This window comes from Lotus japonicus, chromosome 2, assembly GCF_012489685.1.
Source record: "Lotus japonicus ecotype B-129 chromosome 2, LjGifu_v1.2".
NCBI lineage: Eukaryota > Viridiplantae > Streptophyta > Magnoliopsida > Fabales > Fabaceae > Lotus > Lotus japonicus.
Window position 1 is genome coordinate 72244972 of NC_080042.1, and position 23472 is coordinate 72268443.

The 23472-nt window shown below is 36.6% G+C and overlaps 3 protein-coding genes and 1 pseudogene across 3 annotated transcripts; 3 read left to right on the plus strand and 1 right to left on the minus strand.

The window, feature by feature from the left end:
• The first annotated feature begins 834 nt into the window (after window positions 1–834).
• LOC130739334 (CRM-domain containing factor CFM2, chloroplastic-like) lies at window positions 835–3802 on the plus strand. Its single transcript, XM_057591608.1, has 3 exons — window positions 835–1385; window positions 2808–3336; window positions 3418–3802. The coding sequence occupies exons 1-3, from the start codon at window positions 1359–1361 to the stop codon at window positions 3570–3572; spliced, it is 711 nt and encodes a 236-aa protein (XP_057447591.1). The 5' UTR covers window positions 835–1358; the 3' UTR covers window positions 3573–3802.
• A 4327-nt stretch (window positions 3803–8129) lies between these two features.
• On the plus strand, window positions 8130–13619 carry LOC130739335 (protease Do-like 1, chloroplastic; annotated as a pseudogene).
• Window positions 13620–14017: 398 nt separating this feature from the next.
• On the minus strand, window positions 14018–16065 carry LOC130739337 (carbonic anhydrase, chloroplastic-like). The gene is made up of 7 exons (XM_057591610.1): window positions 16010–16065; window positions 15544–15660; window positions 15394–15447; window positions 15214–15299; window positions 14736–14841; window positions 14390–14608; window positions 14018–14223 (listed from the first exon to the last, which is right to left on the minus strand). Exons 2-6 carry the CDS (start codon window positions 15655–15657, stop codon window positions 14444–14446), a joined length of 525 nt encoding a protein of 174 aa, XP_057447593.1. The 5' UTR covers window positions 15658–15660; window positions 16010–16065; the 3' UTR covers window positions 14018–14223; window positions 14390–14443.
• A 1856-nt stretch (window positions 16066–17921) lies between these two features.
• On the plus strand, window positions 17922–22120 carry LOC130739336 (serine/threonine-protein kinase PBL36-like). The gene is made up of 6 exons (XM_057591609.1): window positions 17922–18434; window positions 18711–19084; window positions 19186–19321; window positions 19523–19659; window positions 19741–19864; window positions 20944–22120. Exons 1-6 carry the CDS (start codon window positions 18242–18244, stop codon window positions 21450–21452), a joined length of 1473 nt encoding a protein of 490 aa, XP_057447592.1. The 5' UTR covers window positions 17922–18241; the 3' UTR covers window positions 21453–22120.
• The last annotated feature ends 1352 nt before the right edge of the window (window positions 22121–23472 follow it).

The following is a 23472-nucleotide window of genomic DNA, read 5'->3' on the forward strand; positions in this document are numbered from 1 at the left end:
TTTACTCAAAGTCTTATAAGATATGGAATTTTTCACTTTTTAATGATCATTGAAAAATTGAAGAGCCAAAATTAATAAGAGAAATAAGTGGTATATTAGGAAGTTGCAACATCATTATTCTCAAATTAGAGCTCCGATCTCCCTTATGTTTTGAACACTGTTAAAAACCTCACTCCCTCGAATGAGCAGTGTTATTAATTTAAACAGTTGCAGGAAAATGATTAGTGGAAAATTTATCTTTTGGAGTGATCATATTTAGTGCTAAAACCACCCCTTTAACTTTTATTAGTTATTATTTAACTAATAATTTAATAAACCTAAACTAATTATTTGTGCCTTTTGGAATTTCCTAACTCATATGAACCATATAATAATAAACATTTTTTATATATCTTAATGGGAGGATTGAAACTATCAAATAGAATTTCAAGGGGAAGGGATGGTGAGAAGGTTATTTTTTCCTTTGATATCATATTTAATATTAAAACCACCACCATCAAATTTTAAGGATTAAAAACTTATTATCAATTATAATTTAATTAATTATTCTATAAATTAAAACTAATTATGTGTGTCTATGTAAATCTGTAACTGATAATTTTGGTAACTTATATATCATTATGTAAAATTTTATTTTCAAAAAGTGAGTGGAAAACCAAACAGCTAAGAAAGACTCAAAAGAGGAATGTATTTTATTTATCATTATTTATGAATGTATTTTTATAGTAAAGGAGGAATTGGAAACAGTAAAATAAAGAAGAGCATACTAATAGGCAAAACAAAGTCAAATAAAAAACGTAAGTATATATATTTAGCATCAGACATAACGCACAAAAGATAAAACCTCAACACATAATACTAACACCAAATTTTATCTTTAGCAACAACATATCCGTTGAAATTTCATTTGCACACACTGCATTGTTCTGTGTCTCGTCTCGCTATCCATCTAACAACTCAGTCTCTCAATGTTGCTTCATCACTGCTCTTGTTCCCTGTTCAATTCCCCAAATCCAAAACCCGACCCACCAATTTCATCATCCGGAGCTCCGCCTCCGACACCCAAACCCGAACTCTCCAACGGCTTCACCGACCAACCACCCGCCTCCACCTCCACCTCCACCTCTACTCCCTCCTCCGCTTCCGGGCACGGGAATCGCGCGAATGAGTTGGAGAAGCAGCGGAAGGAGAGAAGAAGAAAGAGGGGAAAGTGCCGACGCTAGCGGAGCTGAGATAATGAGGTTGACGACGCTAGGGTTTCAGATGAAGGTTGGGAAGGCGGGGATCACCGAAGGGATCGTTAACGGGATTCACGAGCGGTGGTGAGGATTGTTTGTGATGATATTTGCAGGATTAACATGAAAAGGACTCATGACTTGTTGGAGGTAACACAACAAAAGAATGAGAATTTTATTTTTATTTATTTATTTGCTATTTGGATTGGATAGATACTAATCAATGAAATTGGGTTGTTACTTGTTACTGTGAGAATTGGAACCGACTTTAGTGCACAACAAGAAAGCTTAGACACCTCAATTCCAAATAATAGTCTTTGTATTGATTAATGTAGGAGACTTCATGTTCATGTATGCTTGGATCCTTCTGGTTGTATGTTGTAATTTTGTGTCTTGCGTCCGGTTTTTGAACTTTATATCAATGTATTGATCAAAGTATCACAATAATGAGGTATAGGATAACAATGTATTATATCTATCATGACTGAAGTTAGCTTTAAAAATATTGATGGTCTCATCTGCAGCTGCAGTGCTTTTATTTTACTTTTGTGTTTTATTATATTTTTTATGTTTTGCATTATACTCATGATTGCATTGTGTTGTATCCATGTCTCTTGTTATGTTTAGGCTTTGTAAGTGGACATATATTATGAAAGCGTTTCTCTTTATATTTTTTTAATATTTTGTGCTAATTAAAATCCTTGAGATGTCCTTCAAAACTGTGAGTAGTTGTAGAAAATCCTATGTAGGACAAAACTGTGCGGCTCACTCTAAACTCGGAAGTTACTAAATTTGCATGCTGATTCTTTATGAACGAGTTTTCTGTCCATGATCAAGGGATTAGATTGACACTACTTTGTATGGCTTTGCAAGATGAGGGGGTCTAGTTGTTAAGGTGGCATTTGTTTCCAAGATAAACTATATTGTTTAATTTTTTTTTATCTATTTCCATATATAAATTATAAAAAAGTCTCCTTATTTTTACATGCTTTCTTGTTTCCAAGATATTATTGCTTTGTTCGGTTTAGGAGAGAAAGCGAGAAGAGAGAATGTGAGAAGAGAGAAAGCGGTGAGAAGCGAAGAGATTTATAGGTTGTTCGCTATAATAGAAATAGAGAAGAGAAAGAATGAGCTGTTTGTTCTCTCCTTTTGTTTGGTTGGGTAGAGAATGAAAGAGATGAAGATTACCTTTGTATGAAATGGCATCTCTCTCTCTCTCTCACACACACACACACATAACAAAAAAGGTGATGAGCTCTCTTTCGGCTGACTCTTTGTCTCGCCCCTATGTCTTGCCGTTTTCTTCTTTAACAAACGCAACATGTGAAAGAAACGGCAAAAACAAGATTTTGTTGGTTTACCTGTTTTTATAACTATTAGTGAAAGTGTATTAACTGAAGACAAAACATAAAATATATCAAGTACCGCCTAAGTTTTCAACCACGGGAGGATTTCTTCTATCAACCAATAGTTGGAAGGGGTTATATGCATTTTGACCTATTCTTTCCTGCAATATGATTAGGGTGCCCTACGTATAATTTTCTGACTATAGCTTATAACACTGATTGTCAGAGAAAAACTGGAGGACTTGTTGTTTGGAGATCGGGAAGTAAGATAATATTGTACAGAGGGACTGATTATAAGTATCCTTACTTCCTCTCAGATACGGTTTCGAGAGATGAGCACATTGGTGATGCTGAGCAACATATGGATCGCAATGATGAAAATTGTGATGAAAGAGAGAGGCACTCATCTGAAACAAACTCAGAAATATATGCTGGCCATAGTTCAAACTCCAAAACATCAAAACCAGCTTTGATACAAGGTGTTGGTACTCCAAATAAAGTACGATTTCAACTGCCAGGTGAGGCAGAGCTTGCAGAAGATGCAGACAGCTTATTAGTGGGGCTTGGGCCACGATTTACTGATTGGTGGGGGTATGAACCTCTGCCTGTCGATGCTGATCTTCTACCTGCTGTTGTTCCTGGATATAGGCAGCCTTTTCGCCTACTTCCATATGGTGTGAAGCCTAAACTGACGGATGATGAAATGACAACTTTGAGGAGACTTAGCAGACCTATACCATCCCATTTCGCATTAGGTGAGTTTGTCTTGCTTTTTCTTATCTGTCATTGTGACCAAAATTTAGTTCAATGGCTTTTTTTGTTCTTTTGTTTTACAGGTAGAAACAGGAAACTTCAAGGATTGGCTGCTGCAATTATTAAGCTTTGGGAAAGATGTGAGATTGTCAAGATTGCTGTAAAGAGAGGTGTGCAGAATACTAACAGCGAGATTATGGCTGAAGAGATAAAGGTCTATTATTTATTTATTTGCTGATAATTTTCAAATTTAATCAAATTTAGCACTTATGGTTCAATATTTTGATAAATAGAAGTGCCTGTCATAGAATACACCTGCTCTTTTGGGTGCCATATGTTGTGGATGAATGAAATGAAACTACTGCAGTTAACTACTATTTATCATCAAGGTCATTTGTACATTGTTTGGGAACATTAGCAAGGATATTTGGCCTTGGAAGGTAATTAAATTCACATAATTGTTGCCAATATTATGTTTTTATGTTCATGCTGGTGGCTGAAATGGAGTACCTTGAACACTGGCATTAAAGAAAATAATCTCTGATTCACATCATTATATAACGTCTGATTCACACCATTAATACAAGGATCTAGATACCATGTTGAGAGAGAAGAAATGAGAGACATGACGGAATCTGTGTGTGTCAATTGGATAGTGGAGTATAATATATATACTAAAGAGTCATTAATACAAGGATTTACATTTATCCTTATTACTATAATCAGAATAATATACAACACCTGATCAATACCTAATCATGCTTTGTAACACCATACATATGGACGTATCCAACTAATCATGCTTTGTAAAGATCAAGAATACAGTACGATCTATACTTGACATTGTGTATTTATCTGTACCCTACCAGTCTTTTGTCTCCTGGGCTTTCAACGATCTCCCATCTTCCATTCTTTTCTTGTGATTTTATTTCCTCATTCATGGCTTGAACCCAATTCTTATCTTCTAATGCCTCTTGTACTAATGTTGAGATTTTGGTCAAGTCAACGGCTGAAATGAAATTTTGGTGTTGCAAAGATGTCAAGAGACAAATTGAGAAACAGGGCACTTTGCACAGGATTTTTTTTCCTTTTCCTTAAAGCAATTGATAAGCCATCGGAGTCAGAATTAGAAATATGAGAGGCAGTCTTCTTTATTTCCTTAATTTGAGGTGACTAATTTTTAGGTGTCATTTCCATGATTTATTGTTTTCATTTCCTAATTTATTGAGTCAACAATATGGACCAATAACAATCAAACATGTGGAAATTCAATGTGAGAACCAATAGGTAAAAAATATGTGGCATTTTTTATTATTTATTGAGTCATTAATATTGACCAATGAAAATTCATCAATATGGACCAACCAATAACTTACATTTGGAAAATCATTGTAACAACCAATAGGAGAAAAACATGTGGCATTTAGGTTTGCAATATGATCCACTTTGGTGAATGAGTCTTAGGGCTCGTTTGGCACGCCGTATTAGGCATGATAGTATAAGCTTATACAATACATTATGAGTTTATCCATTGTTTGGTGATGACATTGTATTGTATAAGCTTATCCATCAAAGTCCCCTTATACGTTAAAATGACGTATTATTTAATCCATCATGTGAGTGATGGATAAGGCATGATAAGGTTGTGACGTATAAGTCACCATCACCACCACCCTCTATTGCTGCCAACTTACACCACCATTGGCACCACCACCACCACCACCACCATCCGATCACCGCCGCCGCCGCCACCACCGCCCTACCGTCACCACTGGTGTTGCCACCGCCGCCGCCGCCGCCCTACCGCCACCACCACCATAATCGCCGCCACCACAACCCTATCGCCACCACCACCATAATCGCCGCCACCACCGACACCACAACCACCACCCTATCGCCACCACCACCACCACCACCATTGCCTCCACCCTCCACCGTCACCACCACCCTACTAAGCCGCCACCGCCTTACTACCACCACCACACCCTATCGTCGCCAACACCACAACCACCATCGCTGCCACCACCGCCACCACCGATGTTACCGCCACCACCACCGCCGCCCCCCTACCGCCACCACAACCACCACCACCACCATTGCCTCCACCCTCCACTGTAGCCGCCACCGCCTTACCACCACCACCACCACCCTATCATCACCACCCCCACAACCACCATCGCTGCCACCACCACCACCAACCTATCTCCACTATCACCACCACCGCCACCAACACCAACCTACCACCATTGCCACCACCACCACCAACCTACCACTACTTCCATCACCACCGCCACCACCGTTATAATCACCTCCATATTTGATTTTTATTTTATATCATTATTCAATACTTCATTAAACATAAAATTGCATTAATTTAAACGATATGGTAAATTATACAGTGTATGTCCAAACGCTGGATAGTATAAGAAAGTTATCAGGGCTTATACTATCAGGCCTAATACTATCAGGCCTTATACTATCAGGTCTTATACTATACGTCGCACCAAACGGGCACTTATATATTATTAAGATTACATCAAAGAGAAGAAAAGGCCGTAGAGAAAAAAAAATGACCCACTTCTCTTTTTTTGTTAACTATAAGCCTGGCCCATCCCATCCCAAAATCCCATCTCACCCATGACCCACTTCTCTTCTTTCTCACCTATGACCCACCTATCTTCATCCGCACACACACAGGCCACAACACACGGTTTCTGGAGGGGTAAATAGCCAAGTTGGTCCCCTAAATGTATCAGCCACCATCAAGTTAGTCCCTAAACTTCTAAAATGCATCCCGCGGTCCCTAGATGTGGCAAAAGACATTCAAGTTAGTCCCTGACGTTAAATAATGTGACGGACGTTAACGGAATCTGACATGGATTTTTTTTTTGTGAAAGCTGAAGCTTATGTGGCATTTGAACTCAAAAAATTAATAAAATAAAATAGTTAAACAAATAAGAAAATTACTTCAGTAAATAAAAAAATTCTAACCCTAAATTAATCTTCATCATCTCACCATCTTCATCTTCATCACCACACCAGAACCTCCTCCCATTCTGCTTCCAAATTCAAATGGGTTGCTGCTTCAGCAAAGTCACAACCCAAAACCCACAAAACCGAAAAGAACCAGTAGCAACCCCATGTGAAATCCTCACTCCCCAAATCAAATCCAACCCATGAAGAACCCCCACCACCGGCAGAAGAGGAATCATTGAAGGAGGAGTCGCTCATCCAGATCGCACCACCACCGCTAGAAGAGGAGCCGCTCATCCAGATTGCACCACCATCGTATTCAACATCAACATCAGATCTAAAACCCCCCATAAACCATTGCTTGCAGATCTGGATGAAGTTGTTGTTGGGGGAAATGGGTTATGGGTTCAATTTTTCTAGGTTCTGGCCTTCTGGGTTCAATTTGAATTGTATGGGTTATGAGTCAGAAATCGGAGGGGAACATGGGTTTTGGATTCAATTTTTTTGGGTTCTGGGTTCAATTCTTTCTGGAATAGGAAGATAATTTTTTTTTCCTTCAGTTACTTTTTACAGATTCAACCGATAATTGCTTCATCAAGGGTAGTGTTGGAGCTTAAGGATGTTGAATATCAATGGCATGCGTTTATTAAAAATGGAAACACGGTTTATGTTGGGTTACTATGGATTCCTGCTGTTTTGATTTATCTAATGGATATCCAGATTTGGTATGCAATATATTCATCTTTGAAAATGAAATTGTGGATTTTTTGGGAATCAAACCTTTCTCTAACACAAGAGGGAACAAAGGTTTGATTTTTATCAACGAAGAAGACAAGAAGAGGAAGGAGGAATATGAAGGTTTTGAGTTTTGTAGGTTCGAAAGTTTGAAGGTTTTGAGTTTTAAGATGAAGTTTCTGAGTTTTGTGAGTTGAAGGGTATGAGGTTCAAGTTTGAAGGTTCTGGGGTTTGAATTTGAAGATGAAGATGAAGATAAAGATGAAGGTTATGAAGAATGAAAATGGATTAGTGTTAAAAACAACCAGGATTAATTTGGGGACTTTTGTAAAAATGGTGAATTTTACATTGGGGACTAGTTTGCCATATTCAGGGACTAATTTGACGTCCTAACATTCCAATTCCACATAAGCATTCCAGCTGGGAAAAAAAAATAAAACAAAAAAAATTCGTTAACGTCCGTCAACATTATTTAACGTTAGGGACTAACTTGAATGTCTTTTGCTACATCTAGGGACCGCGGGATGCATTTTAGAAGTTTAGGGACTAACTTGAAGGCGGCTGACACATTTAGGGACCAACTTGGCTATTTACCCGTTTCTGGAGCAAACCCATTTTCTCCTCCTTCCTTTGTCCGCTGTCGGCCGCCACTCGCCAGCCCTCATGTAACATCTCATCTCACCCATGACCCACTTCTCTTCTTTCTCACATATGACTAGAATCTCGAGATACTTAAGAGATAATTAATCTTATACGAATAAAAGTGAAGATGCAATGTAAACAAAAAAAATTCATATAATTAAATTTGATAAATTAGTTTTCCACTTACTAAATTAGATCGAAAAGACCAAAAAAAAAAAAGATTCGATTTGTTTCTTCTTTACCAAAGTAAGCACCTGACACATCAATAATTTCAATTTGTCATTAACTTGAGTTTGGGTTCCATTTTAATTTCCATTTGTGTATCTTCTATCCTACAATTAAAGGATTTGAATTCACTATTCATGGTAAACTTTTTTTGTACGGGAGAGTATATTGGGCTGGGCCTTGCTATGCTATTCTCCTTGTTTCCCTTTGATTCAACGTGTTGCTTAGATCATAGCCTAATTTCTTGGATAGCTTGCTGCTGGCCTTTCACCTACTTCATCATCCTCTTGAAGTAGCTACCTCTGTTCCAGAACCTTCTCTCGGTAATAGTTGTTAAGAGATGTTTTGCTATCTAATATCCAGTTAGTTGTACATGAGCTCTTCCCACAAATGCTTGTCGTCAAAGGAGGGGATTGGCGACCTCTGCTGCTTGTGTTATTTGCAATAATGGAGACAAATTTGACTCCCTAAATGCAATTACCTTGGTGAATTCTGCTTCGAGACATATTTATGCTTCTCTCGTTTGGGATATTAAGTATTTATTATGTTAGGAGGATTCGCGGGTGGAGGTATATAAAATATTATTTATTATTATTATTATTATTATTTTAACTAAAGCTCCATCACACACAAAGACACATAGCTGAATGAGTCAAACAAAACAAAACATGATCCAACACTACAAGCACCACAAACAACGTTTACATTACCATTCACATTATTCACCCCATTTCACACCCAACTCTCTCTCACTCCTTCGATCTTCCACTCCCAAAACCTGCTTCAATTCCATTCTCATTCTCTGCACTTCCATCGCCCTCTCCTTCACCAACGCTGATTCCGCCTACGCCTTCGTCGTCACGCCGCCGAGGAAGTTGCAGTCCGATGAACTCGCCACTGTTGTCTACATCACCAACCTTGCTGTCAAGTAACCTTTTTAGTGTTCATTGTTGCTGTTTTAGGATACCCTTTTGCTTTGTTTTGTGTTTTTGAATGTGGGTTTTTGTGTTTAGGCAGGATGCGTTTACGTTGGATGTGTTGGAGGTTCCTCAAGGAAGGGAATATTGTGACCAATTATCACGTTATTCCGGGTGCTTCTGATCTCAGGTTGGTTGCTTCTGCATTAGACTTGTACTCTATGCATTTTGTTTCTAGTTTAATCATTCCTGACTTGAATGCTATTTGTTGTTGTCTTGTTGATGATTGAATACAGCATTACTGACTACGTCATGAATATGACAATCTGATTCTTATATTGCAGTTTGGACTTGACCACACTCTTACAACTGGTGTCATCAGGTATGAATTGAAAACCTTAAAGTGAATATTTAAATGTAACTTTTCACCTCCTCATCAACTATGAAAAGAGTTTCTACTTTGCTATTCCTTTTCCTTTTCTCATGTGGGTTATACATGCTAAAACATTTTATTTAGGTGTCTAAAAATAGCAATGATAGTCATCTTGTTCTCAATGCGTTCCGAATATCAATTTTTTTAATTAGCAGCACTAGGGATGACGACTGGAAGACATTGACATTCATCACTTTCATTAACATCTGTCTGATGTTTATGCAAAATTTAAGTAAAATAATGATAAATGAGACTGCATCCATTGTACTTAAAATAAATAATGTGACTGCTTCAAGTTTCAATCTGCATACAATTACTCACAAATAAAATAAATGAGGGGGAGTAGGGTTCAAGAATTAGACAAAAAGACATTTCGTATTATAGAAACTCTTGTGAAAAATCGTATTGTTCTTCAAATGGTGCGCCTCTAATCCCTTTGCTGAATTAAAGACGAGTCATAGTTCCTGCAACATCTTCTCTTCTTTTTCTTTGAAAGTTCAACTTTAAGCAAGACAAATCATATGGTAAATACATATTGTTTTTTAAACGCATGCATGTTAAACACATAATATACTTATGCTGAAAAACTTGGGCGAGAAATGTTTGATTTATTTTATTACAATTTTCCTTTTGTATTGATTGTATTTTTTGATACATAATTCTCAATAGTGGACTTCGGTGAGAAATTAGTTCCGCTGCTACTGGTCGTCCAATTCAAGATGTTATACAGACAGATGCAGCTATTAATCCTGGTAACAGTGGAGGGCCACTCCTAGATAGTTCTGGAAACCTCATTGGGATAAATACAGCTATATACTCCCCATCTGGTGCATCCTCTGGTGTTGGATTTTCTATTCCACTGGATACTGTGAGCTTTGACTCTTCTCTTTCTTTGCCTAATTCTTCCTTCACAAAGACATCTTTCCATAGAAACACATCTTTCTTTTTTCATATTTTCTATAATAACTCACGTGCTTTTTATTTTATATATCTAGGTAAATGGCATTGTTGACCAGTTGGTGAAGTTTGGGAAGGTGACAAGACCTATTTTAGGTATCAAGTTTGCTCCAGATCAGTCTGTGGAGCAGTTAGGGGTAAGTGGAGTCCTCGTCTTGGATGCTCCTGCCAATGGTCCAGCCGGAAAAGCAGTAAGTTAATTCTTTATATCTGTAAATGATGAAATTCATTCTTATTAGAGTCAAGCCAAAAGCTCTAATAGTAGCATGGATTACATATTACCATAAAAACATCCTATTTACTTCCACCAAACCCACTCAAGCTTGCCTCAAATACTGGTCCAAGGACCTATACAACACTCATTTTTCTTATGTGTAAGCTTCATTTATATGGTGTCTTATTTTATGTTACTCATTGAAATGGTTGATTTATTTTATTACAATTTTCCAATGGTTAGGGATTTGGCTGATGGAGCTGGTCAAATTTCTATTTTGTAGGGCTTGCAATCAACAAAGCGTGATTCATATGGTAGACTCATTTTAGGAGACATCATAACATCTGTGAATGGTACGAAGGTTACTAGTGGAAGTGATTTGTATAGAATTCTTGACCAGTGTAAAGTGGGTGATAAGGTATGGTGCTGATCCATTTTCTCTGTACTCTTGTGTCTGTTTGGAATGTCTCATTTGTTAATTTCAATATAAGGTATAGCTTTTTCCATTTGAAAAATTCTTATTAAAATCCTGGGGTTTCCCATTAAAAAAATGGAACATGTTCAAATTTGATTGATCTTTATGTTTAAGGATATGGTTGACACAATAATCAGCAACAACAACAACCAAAGCCTCTTTTCCCATTAGGTGGGGTCAACTATATGGATAGCATTATGCCACAATGTCCTACAATGAATAATGACAGGCTATTTCATTCTAAATCTCTCTTAATTGTTTAACCTACAACTTTTCTTGGTCTTCCTCTTGCTCTAGTTGTTAGATTATCCTTTATCTGGTCTGCCTTCTTTACAGGTGCTCCTACATATCCAATCCATTGATGACCAAACCACCTAAAGACAAGACCGCTATCATCTTTTATACAATGAGAGCTACCCCAATTTCCTCTCTGATGATTTCATTCATAATCCCATTGTCCTGTGTGATCATTCCTCCATCAGATTATAACATTAGCCTTACTTTCTTGTTGGTTCTTTACCGTCCAATATTCTATCCGTGAAGATTTGTAGGTATTATAGCAGTACAGTAAAAAAATTCTTTTAAATATGTAGTTATAGAAGTTCCTCTACATATTAAGTTACATTGCCCAATCTGAAGCTGATCAATTATCCTAGTTTGATACTTAAGATGTTAATATTCAGGTGACTGTGGAGGTTTTGCGAGGTGACCACAAGGAGAAGATCCCTGTCATCCTGGAGCCAAAGCCAGATGAATCATGATATGCAAGTCATTCAGCGTGTATATACACATTTCTTGTGCCAGGGAATGCAGCTGTTTTGTGTGTATTCTTAGGTTGTTTCCCTATAAAGGATCACCTAACTGTAAATATGTATGTACTACAGGACTGGCACCTGATCGTGATCATCCATGAACTTTTTGATTACTAAACTTGTTGTAACTAACCACGTCTACTTGCCCTAATAGAAGTTCAGAGAAAAGCGAGAATGATAAGAAACATCATGTTATTCAATCTATGCTCACTGCGGTGACGATTCATATGGAAACTGGTTATGTTTGCATTATTTTTTTTGGGTGAAATGGTTTTTTGTTTCTGTTATCATTTTTCAAAAAGAAAATCTAGAAAAGGGAAGTCAGAGTATAATTGAAAGTAATAATTATGCCAAAATTGAAATAAGCCTTTGAAATTCTGCGGTGAAATGTTTTTTTGTTTGCTGTGTATAGCCAAGTAAACAAAAAACAGATTGAAATTTAAATCTAATCTCTAAATTTACTAATTTGATTTTAAAATATAGATATATTATGAATATAAGAAGGTAGAGATTTTCTCTTTGTACATGTAACATGAGAGGCAAGGCCCAAGCAAAAGAAAGACTAAAGCACTGCACTACGAAGAAAAGAGACTCCACCCATATAGTCAACTGGAAGTCTATGTTCTGATGCACCCTGATCATATGTATCTTTGTTTTGGCATCGCTTTCTCTATTTATCCACCCGCCTATTATAGTAAGTAACTAAGTAGCTATTGATTGGTTCATTCCGTTTGCATATTTACTTAATATATATATATATATATATATATATATATATATATCCTCTATATATTGAACACAGTAGCTTACTTTTAAGTTGCTGCCCTGAAACTTTCTTTGAGCTTGCATTCTTTTTTCTGCAGGAGCAGGAAAGAGCATTCACTGACGTATGTCATTGTCTCCCATGTTTCTTTTTTATTTAAAACTGTGCTTCCAGCATTGAGATTCCTACACATTGTGATTGTCCTATCTGATAGAGGAAAAGCTTGCCTAGGTATGTTCTTGTTCTATACCAGACACGTTGAAATTATGCTTGCTTTTAATCTATATAAATGTTGTGGGAACTTCTAACTCTTGTTTATTGTCTAAACTACAGTCTTTCTGGTCATGCCAAGTGTTGGTGGCATGGCTTGATAGGTCTTAAAGTCATAAACACAATGAAAACTGATGAGAGTGTTGATTTTAAGAGCATGTTAGATGCATTGCCAAGTTTTGCAGCTCATGACAATATTACCTGTAGTTTGGAATTGTAGTGTTGTTATCCATTGATAGGTATGCTTATGTAGAAGTTTGACGTTACTGATGTCTGATGTGCATAGGTAGCCAGTTTTTCGCTGTTTTACTCTGCTTCTAATGAATGGTGGAGCCAGGTGTGTACATTGCAAGATCAGACCAACCCCAAGAGCTTGAGTCGCCAAAATTCAGCTTCAGTCTAATTTTAGTATCAGAGCAATGCAGCTCCTTGATCTGTTAACTCATTTTTCATGGTGGCTCTTGTCCGATACAGAGGATCTCAAGTCGTCAAGGATGATTGGTTTGGGTAAGCAAATTGAGGAAGGGCTATACTATTTGCATGACGCATCGATTTTCAAGACAAACTATTCAAGTACATTCAACACTTTCACTTAGGGCATTTATCTTAGGATGCAAGTTTTGTCTCAGTTTTACTCTTCTATTCCTGTATACAAAACTGGTGTTTGTGATATATGTCAGGTAGCAAAGCAAAAATGCTTACCATTTTCGTATTAGTTATAGTAGAGCCTCTAAACTATTTGAATTCATTCATCTAGAAAAATAGGGTCCCTATTCTACTTGTTCAATTCATGGCTGTAAAGCATAGCATATCTAGAAATACTATATCAACACCTAGTTTGTGGGGAAGGCATTACTATTTCATTCCAATTTGCCTAAAAAATGAATCTGGATTTTTTTTTATTGTACCCTACATATGCTTCCTTAATATTAGTGGATGTGAATTAAACCTAAGGAAAGTGTTAAATGCACTCATTAAATTGTAATGAAGTAGAACTCTTGCAATGAGGAGGTTGATAATTAAGTTTTTTCTTTAGGCTTGATAAACATTCTTTCTTAAAGAGGTATATCTCCACACAACACGCCTCTACTAATTATAAATGATAGAAAATTCATCTCTATTATTATTCTGTAAAATACCACCATTATTATTGGTTTGATTACTTAGCACATTCAAGTGTTTTTGCTTTGTATCTTGTGAGAAAAGAAATCGTTGAGAATTGTTGAAATAAGTCAGAAATATATTTGAAGGAAGTTGCGGTGTCGCCAGATAATGAAAATTTCGTCCCAATTGGATTTACAACTCTTATTAAAAGAAGACATACATGAACCCAGTTCATTGTTTCATATATATAGATAGATGATATATATGAATATCATAAGATGAAGGTAGCTAGGCCTCTTCATCGCAGACACAGGATCTCTAAGCATGACCCTATAGCTTCCAATGCAGAATTGTGGCCACATCTTTTACCTAACAAACAAGAAAATTGCAGTGGTGAAAGACCATACATTATTATTACACAGTGCTCCTAATTTTCTTTGCACAAAAGGAACGACTTCAATATGGAAAGTGATGGAGAATCTCCATTTACATTTATTAGGAAATATAGCTTGTAAAGAGGGAAATCACATAGTACATTTTAGAGAGGAGAATACTTAGGGAACCAAGATGAGGTCATTGATAATGGTTTTCACACGGAGAAAGAAGAAGCCAGGTCAAACTGGAGGCTCCAGAGCTCAAAAGATCCCTTAACAAAGTCATAGTATCCTCCTTTCAGTGCCAGAGTTTTGTTCACAAGGCCTTCTATCACAAATGGGTAGCTTAGCAGGTTTCCAAGGGAAACATTCACAGTTTCCTGCACAATACAATCCAACTTAACTTGTAAGTAAATTATCATGTATATTGCAGTTGAACATTATGTACAAATTAGTGAAAGATATTAGAAGATATGAATCAAGCTCGTGGCTTTTATTGCCTCATACCTTCTCACAATGTGTGCAGAGCTCTCCAAAAGGTGCATCCCCATGTTTTGCCTTCACCTTGGCCTTTGCAGGTAAACCAATGCTGACCCAGTCCTCAATAAAATCACTGCACACAGAAAATCAGAGATAAAAGAGTAAAGTTTCTTACTGAATCATGTCGGGATATATATAGAATGTCTAGTTCTCTCTACCAGAACCAACTATTCTAAAAGTTTAAGCTGTTTATGATTCTATATTATGTTTCTAATACGCCATAACTCATTGGACTTGAAGCGTGACCAATGCGAAATTATACTTTGGCTGAAATTCAATTTTTTATTAGAATAATGAGAGCCAGTAAGGACTGAACTCTAAACCAATTGGTCAAAGAGGACCTGATACATTTTACTAGACACTGAAGAATTTGTGCTTCAATTATAATGTCAAGGGGTGAAAAATTGCTGGAGGAGTGTAATTTTTGTGCAAAGTAATGACTTACGTAGAGGTGGTTCCATCAAATGGGAAAGACAGAAGCCCCTTAATACCACCACAAGCACTGTGTCCAATGACCGCAATGTTGGACACCTGAAGGAAAATCATTTGGGTTAAAAATTCTTGATAAATCCCAGAATCATCAATGTTGACAGTATGCTTGAGATTGTGTGCAGTTTTGATATACCTTGAGATGAAGAACTGCATACTCAATGGCAGCCCCAGATCCACTGAATTTTGCCTGTATAAAATGAAGAAAGTAACCATTTTAGTGAATTGGATTAAGACAACTAAACAAGGCAAAAAAGGCACTTTTTTGTATGTACTGAAAAAAGACCTGGTCATATGGTCGAACCATGTTAGCAACATTTCTGACCACAAAGGCCTCTCCAGGCTGGAAGTCCAGCACATGAGATGGGCAGACTCTTGAGCCTGAGCAGGCAAACACCATATACTACAAAGAAAACCAAGCAAAACAAAGTTAGGCTTCAAGAAATAAAAAATCTCCAATCTAATAGTTTGTTAGATTATGCGGTTGGAAGCTTCATAATCACTTCTAAAGAGAAACTACAAAGCATAGTAACTTCTGGGATTGACGTGCTTTGAATTAATTGTGTCCACCGCCAATCCAAACATACTATCAATGCATGCTTAGCTTTACAAAGTTCTCAAAATCATGGTTTAGGAAAAATTAACAGGTTATTGCTACTTTTGCCAAAACCATGGTTCTGAGAGGTCTCCAGTGCAAATTCAAATTTCAACAAAGTTCCATTGTGTAAACAATTCGTCACAAAGTTAAGTACCGGTGGGCTCTGGCCTTTGGCAAGTTCTCCATACAAAGCTGGATTTTTGCTGTGGAAAAATTAATGAAAAAGAATGAGAAAGCTTAAGCCAAAAGAAAGGTAGACTATTATGAAGGTAAGGTATAATATAATGACTTACTCATACAAGTGTCAACATCCCGTTACTAAAAACATGGGGATCAATGTCTGCATCCTGAAACAAGTCTTTGACAATAATTGATGATCCTTCTTCTAACATAGGCATAGGGTTAATCTTGTGAGGCTTGTATGAAACATTGAATTGAGGCATTTTGACTCAAATAGGATGCTGTGTCGTTCTAAAAAGGATTCTTAAGACTTCGGATCCTCTCCGAGCCAAGATCTTTAAAGCGGTCTATCCCCCACACCCTTGTATGAAGCAAAAAGGGTTCGAGTTATGCTTGAACGATTATTTTCAATACAAGGTGGGTGTTTGAGGAAGGGGTAGAATGGAGAGTTGGTAATCACCAATCTATTGATATTTGGAAGCATGTTTAGGGTCCAGTTTAGCCCCATTATTAGAGAATATCTCTAGTTGGGTTTGTATCGCGTGCGTACACTTGATTTAGCCATTGTTCTGTGCACTGTTAGTTTGTTAGAAGCAATTGTTCTGTACACTACACTGTTTGTTCGTTAGAAGCAGTTAGCTCAGTTTCAGAGGCTTGCTTGAGAAGCTTCCTCTATTCTATATAAACTCGCATTGTATTCTGATTAAACGTAATTAATGAGAATATTCAGTTTTTTCCTTATATGTATTTCCTAACAAATGTCTTTCTTAAAACTTTTAAGAACACGTTAAGTGAGTAAAACTCTCTCAATAAATTATTCTTCATACGCCGTATCTAGAGATCAAATCCTAGACTTAAAAGGTTAAGAAGCTCAGCTATTTAAGCGTTGGATTAGATGTTGTTGGTATTTTTTCATATTTTATAAAAATAAAACTTGTGTATTATCAATAAGTTAATAAAACTTGTGTTTCAGGTTGTTGGCTCTGTTGTTGGAGAGGCATCAAGTGTGTTTGACATTGCGTCTGATAGGGTGGATTCTGTGGGTATGTCTCCTTCTCAGTCCCAGAATTGTGTTTATGAGCGCGCTCAGAAGATGTGGACCGTTGGCAAAGAGTTAGGGCTTGTTTGGGATGGTTCTGATGAGGAGGTCATTGAAGGATGTGTGTAACATCTCAGGCATACTCACCCTAATAAGTATGGGTCCCTGTGAGGCTCTAGTTCTTTGTGATTTGGGTTGTTTTTCTTTCGCTTTGCTTGTTTTTTTTTTTTTGGATTATTTTGGTCAGATTTGGGTTCTTATGTCTTATTGGACAAGTTTTTTCTTAGGAAGTTTTAAAGACAGATTTAGGGAATGTTGTACTTTTTTTCGTTCCCTAAAATTTTTCCCAGGAAGGTTTTAACGAGGCACGTGTCCTAAGTGTGGTCTTTAGGGTGATTTTGTTTGGTTGAGTTTATTGGTTTGTCATATCCATGAGAGAGTTATTTTCATGAAATCTTATTTAATAATATATATCTTTTGCTTTAAAAAAAACAACGTGTCTTATGATGAATGAATGGTGGTGCTTGTGCTTCCAAGTCTTAAATTACATTGACCAAATTATGGATGTTCATTTTGTAAACAATACATATTGTCACTTTAATATATATAATGACTAGGTTTTTTCTTGATAGATTGGATTTCCACATGGAAATATCAACATTATCTGTGGAATAATTTAGAAGGAAAAAGATAAAAAAGTCATATACAATGTTGTTAGTTGCAAATAACCAAGTGGCAGAAACTGTTCCCAAAGAAAGAAAAAGAAATGGTTGTCCCTTTATCTCTCCTGCCCGAACTGCCCTATCGCCTACTTTTCACATTTTCAAACCTGCCCGACCTGCCCGTCGTGGAAAAACCTTTCCCTCTGTCACAAGCACTCTCTCTTTCTCGCTCCCTCGCTTTCCTCTCTCCTCTTCCTCTTCCTCCAATACCGCACTTTCTCTTTGGAATTTGGACTCCATTCACAACTGGGTTTCTCTCATTCTCTCTGTTGCTTCCATTTTCATCCTTCACCACTCACTCTGCATGTGTTGATCCTTCAAATTCTTCTTTTTTGTTCAGTGTGTGTTGGGTTTCAGATTGTTCAATTATTTGATGGAATTGGTTTTTCTGTGTCGGGTTTGAGTCTTTTGGGGATGGAAACTTGATTGTGAGAGTTTTTGGAAGATGGGGTATGGGGATAATAATGCAATTCAAGCTGGGAGTTTGGATGTGGACAAGTCAAAGGGAAGCAAGAAGAAGGTTGATGATGGTGCAAAGAAGGAGAGAGGATGGTGGTTTAGATTCAGTTTCTTTGGGAGCTGCATACCTTCAAGACCAAAAGTTGATAGCTCCATAAGTGGCACTAGTACCCATAATGGTAACTTTTTTTCCATACCTTAGTTGTTTAGCACCATAGAATGTATTTGTCTTCTACTTCATATCAATTTTGGGTGCCAAAAATAAAGTCTAGCTTTACTTTTTTGTTCTAATATGATCTATGCTAACCTTTTTATGTTTGAGATTGCAAATTTATTTAAGAAAGAGCATGAATTGTGAGTGATGTGAATTATTAATGTCTTAAGGAAGTTGGTGTTAGAGGTTTAACTAATTTATTTGCTAGCATTTAATTGTGGTTATCATTTTCTATTTTTAGGTAACAGTATCAAGTCAGTGATAACTCAATCAGAGGAAAACAAATCTGGATTTGAAAAAAATACAGAGGAAACAGAGGCTCCTCCAGAGTCCTCTACAACAACTAGTAATGAGGAAAGCATTGCTTCCACTCCAAAATTATTCAGTGAGGAGTTGAAGGTGGCTTCTAGTTTGAGGAAATTCACATTCAATGGGCTTAAGGTGGCAACTAGGAATTTCAGACCAGAGAGTCTTCTTGGTGAAGGAGGGTTTGGTTGTGTCTTCAAGGGTTGGATTGAGGAGAATGGAACTGCACCTGTGAAACCGGGGACCGGGCTTACAGTTGCAGTCAAGATCCTCAACCACAATGGACATCAGGGTCATAAAGAGTGGCTTGTATGAAACATATCCTTCCCAACATTTTGCCTTTCAAATGTTTTTATTATTTACAATTCTTGTTTTGTTAATGCTCTCTATTTGTCTTCACTTCCTCCCAGGCTGAATTGAACTATCTTGGTGATCTTCTCCATCCTAATCTCGTTAAATTGATTGGTTTCTGTATCGAAGATGACCAGCGATTATTGGTTTACGAGTTTATGCCTCGAGGCAGTTTGGAGAACCACCTCTTTAGGAGTATGCTACTAACCTTTTTTATTTCTCTGGTTATCCTTTTTTTCTATTGCATGTCTTCACAATATTTGTCTTGAGAGTTGAGACATTCACCGATTCATATTTCTATTTGCATTTGTTCTTTCTGTTTGGCACTATGCTGTAATAAACTTTCATGTATAAGGATGAATTATTTTTCTGGTGTTAACCATGTTTGATGTGCAGGGCCCCTGCCTCTTCCTTGGTCAATCAGAATGAAAATTGCACTCGGTGCTGCAAAAGGTCTTGCTTTTCTCCATGAAGATTCTCAGAGGCCCATAATATATCGTGATTTCAAAACATCTAATATTCTTTTAGACGCGGTATGTAAATAAACTTGGCAAGCAGATTTTAATATTTCTTACTCATCCTCTAACTCGAACTAAAAGAAAAAATGTTTTTAGGAATACAATGCCAAGCTTTCTGATTTTGGACTTGCCAAAGATGGTCCTGAGGGGGAAAAGACACATGTATCTACAAGAGTTATGGGAACATATGGTTATGCTGCTCCGGAGTATGTGATGACAGGTGAGTTTTGAGCCCTCCTTTTACCTTTTTAAGTGTTAATGTTTCTAAACTTCAATACTTGATTACGCAATTTAGACCCGAGACAGTAATGGTATCTGGAATTTGCATATATCTATAGTTTTAAACTAAATGCTTTCTTTTATGCAAGTTTTTGGGCTGTTGTAATACTTTTGTGTCACATATGAAAATTTGAACTAACAAATGCTAATTGTTTGTCAATTGCTTCTTACATTTTATTTTCTTTCTCCAATTAGATTGTTTCATGTTAACTACACTCTGAACCAAGTTGTCATATGTAGAAGAATTTAAAATTATTCCTGTAGAAGTATGGAATATTATAAATTCTGAATATGTTGGGTTCACATGAGATACACAAAATTCTCATCTCTACACTGTAGGTGCATATCTGGTTATTTGGTATGGTCCTGTTGTTTCTATGCTTTATCTGTAGTTTGTTTGAGATATCCTTTCAGATTTGGTGAAGTAGATACCCAAATAAATACTACTATACCTGATGAATCCAGAGTCTACAAACTTTTTTGATACAAAGTGGCAAACTATTTATGGTTCCCCATCTACATCACACCGCATTAAGCCCTACGAAGTGTTTAGAATGGAATATTTAGTGGTCTCCCAAGTTCCTTCCACTTCTGACTCTTCATCCATCTACTCATTGCATATCTACACATTACTCTTCGAGGATAAATTAAATCATCGGTTTAAACTATTAAATGTTGATCAAAATGCTAGGTACTAAACACTACGTATAAAATAGCGCTTTTCAAAAAAAAAAACCTATGTGTAGTCATAGCTAAGATTAAAGATTAAACTTAAAACCTTATGTGAGAAACAAAGGATGGCTATTATATCAATATCAAGCACTACACTGTGGAATAAAAAATGGAAAATCTACCACTAAAATCCTTTGCAAATACTCTGACATATCAGTGGCAAGCTGGCAACCACATTTTACCTAATGATCACTGGATTATGGATATCCATTGTGATTGATATATTCATTTACCATAGATTATGCACTATACTTTTGATATTAACCTGAAACTACTAATTCTGGTTAGGACATCTGTCATCAAAAAGTGATGTCTACAGCTTCGGAGTAGTGCTACTTGAAATGCTCACTGGTCGGCGGTCTATTGATAAGAAAAGACCAAATGGGGAACACAATCTAGTGGAGTGGGCAAGGCCTGTACTCGGGCACAGGAGGATGTTCTTCCAGATAATAGATCCCCGCCTTGAAGGTCACTTCTCAGTTAAAGGGGCACAGAAAGCCGCCCAGCTGGCTGCGCAATGCCTTAGCCGCGATCCAAAAGCTAGGCCTTTGATGAGTGAAGTGGTTCACACTTTAAAGCCTTTGCCAAACCTCAAGGACATGGCCATCTCATCTTATCACTTTCAGACTGCGCGAGTAGATCGAACCATGTCCATGCCGAATCATAAAAACGGTATCAGAACACAGTTGGTATCTTTACCAAAGAAGGGTCAACCTTTAAGGATCTTATCAAGTCCAAATTGTCCAAATGGTTCTCCATATTCTCGTTATAGCAAGTCCCCAAAACCTGTTGGGTAAGAATCACTATTTAGTATCTTTAATTTGCTTCTCTATTCATTCAGTTCCCTCAAATTAGGCCTTCACTTAAAATCTTCTGTCATTACATGATCTCAAATAAGGTCAGGCCACGTTAGTTTATATAGTAGGGACTGGATTGACAGAAAGGGGAAGAGCAAACTGTCTTATACAGCTCTCAAATAGAGAATTGTTATTTACTGAACTTGTTTTTCTTCCACCTTATCACGGGTTTCTTCCTTTCAGTGTATTTTTGTAAAGAAGAAAAAGAATGTGGTGTTAACTCATGTTAGTCATAGATTTTTACATACTCATTCGACAATATACATTTTTGTGGAAACTTACTGATGTAACTAAATGTTGTACGAGAATCGTGCTAGAGTTTTGAACAACTTATAGCATGTTTAGATCAGCTTCTCTTTCATCAATCAATTATGAAATCTAGAAGCTACTTACAGAAGCTTGTATGTAATTCTGATTTCAGAATCAGTTATAGAAGAGTTTCCAAAAATGCACTTAAAAAGTGCTAGGTGAGCAGTGTTTTTTTCTTTTTGGTTTATTTTGAGGGTTGAATTGAATGTGTTGCTTGTTCAGAAAGAGCTTTGGTACTTTGTATAAGTGATGATTTGTCCATTTCAATTTTATAAGACTACCTTTATTTGCGTTCACAATCCAGCACTAGACAGGTTGACACTTCAGGTGTTCTGAATTTATTTTCTCATGTTGAACTCAAAATGCATACGCCTATACTGTTGTTCTCACTTGTAAATTGTAATGCAACTGCTTACATTGCACAATAGATAAGATATAAATGTAAAAAGGCTATACATTTTTCTTAGGGCAAAAAGTGATACATTTTGATTCCATTAAAAAGAGTGAAAGTAAAGATGATATATAAGTTTGAAGGTTTGAGATCATATTTCTGAGAATATAATTTTCAGGTAAAATTTGTAAATGTATGTTAAGTATTTGGTAGTTCTGAAGATATTTTATAATAGAATGTGGTAAAACCATATAAGTGAAAAATTATATTTTAAATAACTCTCTTTCTGATGGTAATATAAAATTCTTAACCACTTTCATGGAAATCGGATAAAGAGAATTTGACAGTTATTTGATTTCTGAGAATAACTTATACTTGAGAAGAAGTATTTGTTACCTTGTAATGAACATAGGAACATTCATTTGCAATCAGAGATTTCTGATAGTATTGAAGTTCCCAAACAAGTTCACGTACGTGTCTTCAACTACTCATATATATATTTCTGATAGTATTGAAGTTCATGTAAGAGTTGATCTGATGGCATCAGTTGACATTACATGACCAATCTTTCACAAATGGATAATGAACCCAGGGATGCATAGTTGATACTTTTGAAAGATCAACGTTTATCCTGTTTTCTTTTATTTCCAAAGCATCGCTATTTTGAGCCTGTTTGTGTCTGTATAAAAAATAAGTGATTTTCAAGTTGTATATAAATTGATTTTATTTTCAGTGATTTTTTTGAAAAGCATAAGTTGATTTATGTTTGTGTATAAATATAAAATTGTTTTTCACTTAATAATACACTAGAAATAATTGATTATTTCTGTTTTTTTTTTCAATTTTTGCTTGTTATATATCAAAAGCATACAAAAACTGTTTTTAAACCAACTGGCAAAATATATTAAGCAATATAAGGCATAGAAATCAGTACATCACTATCAATCAAAAGACAACCACTAACAGAACGTCTTCTACCTATATCTGGTATGAATAGGTAGAAGCGCTAAATAAGAACATCCTGGGAGTCCCTCTTCCACCAGAAGAACAGAGACAACAGTCAGTCTCAAAGCACACTCATCTAAAGTCAAGCTCTACCGCTAACAGCAACGACCACTTCAACGTTGTTGCCTCGCCTTGCAAGCTCGATAGACAACCACGGGATAGGAGGTGCCTGCCGCCATCACCTCCCCACGTTCATTTCTCGCCACCCTAAAAACAGCTTAAAAATACATAAATGATTGTTTTTTAAAACAAGTG

Coding starts and splice junctions, on each gene's coding strand:
- LOC130739337 (XM_057591610.1), bottom strand. CDS start 15,657: ATGGTGTTTGCCTGCTCAGGCTCAAGAGTCTGCCCATCTCATGTGCTG. Junction 15,448..15,543: donor TGGTTCGACCATATGACCAG/GTCTTTTTTCAG, acceptor CATTTTATACAG/GCAAAATTCAGTGGATCTGG. Junction 14,842..15,213: donor TTTGATGGAACCACCTCTAC/GTAAGTCATTAC, acceptor TTCTGTGTGCAG/TGATTTTATTGAGGACTGGG.
- LOC130739336 (XM_057591609.1), top strand. CDS start 18,242: ATGGGGTATGGGGATAATAATGCAATTCAAGCTGGGAGTTTGGATGTG. Junction 18,435..18,710: donor TGGCACTAGTACCCATAATG/GTAACTTTTTTT, acceptor TTCTATTTTTAG/GTAACAGTATCAAGTCAGTG. Junction 19,865..20,943: donor TCCGGAGTATGTGATGACAG/GTGAGTTTTGAG, acceptor AATTCTGGTTAG/GACATCTGTCATCAAAAAGT.
- LOC130739334 (XM_057591608.1), top strand. CDS start 1,359: ATGAAAAGGACTCATGACTTGTTGGAG. Junction 1,386..2,807: donor GGACTCATGACTTGTTGGAG/GTAACACAACAA, acceptor ACTGATTGTCAG/AGAAAAACTGGAGGACTTGT. Junction 3,337..3,417: donor ACCATCCCATTTCGCATTAG/GTGAGTTTGTCT, acceptor TTTGTTTTACAG/GTAGAAACAGGAAACTTCAA.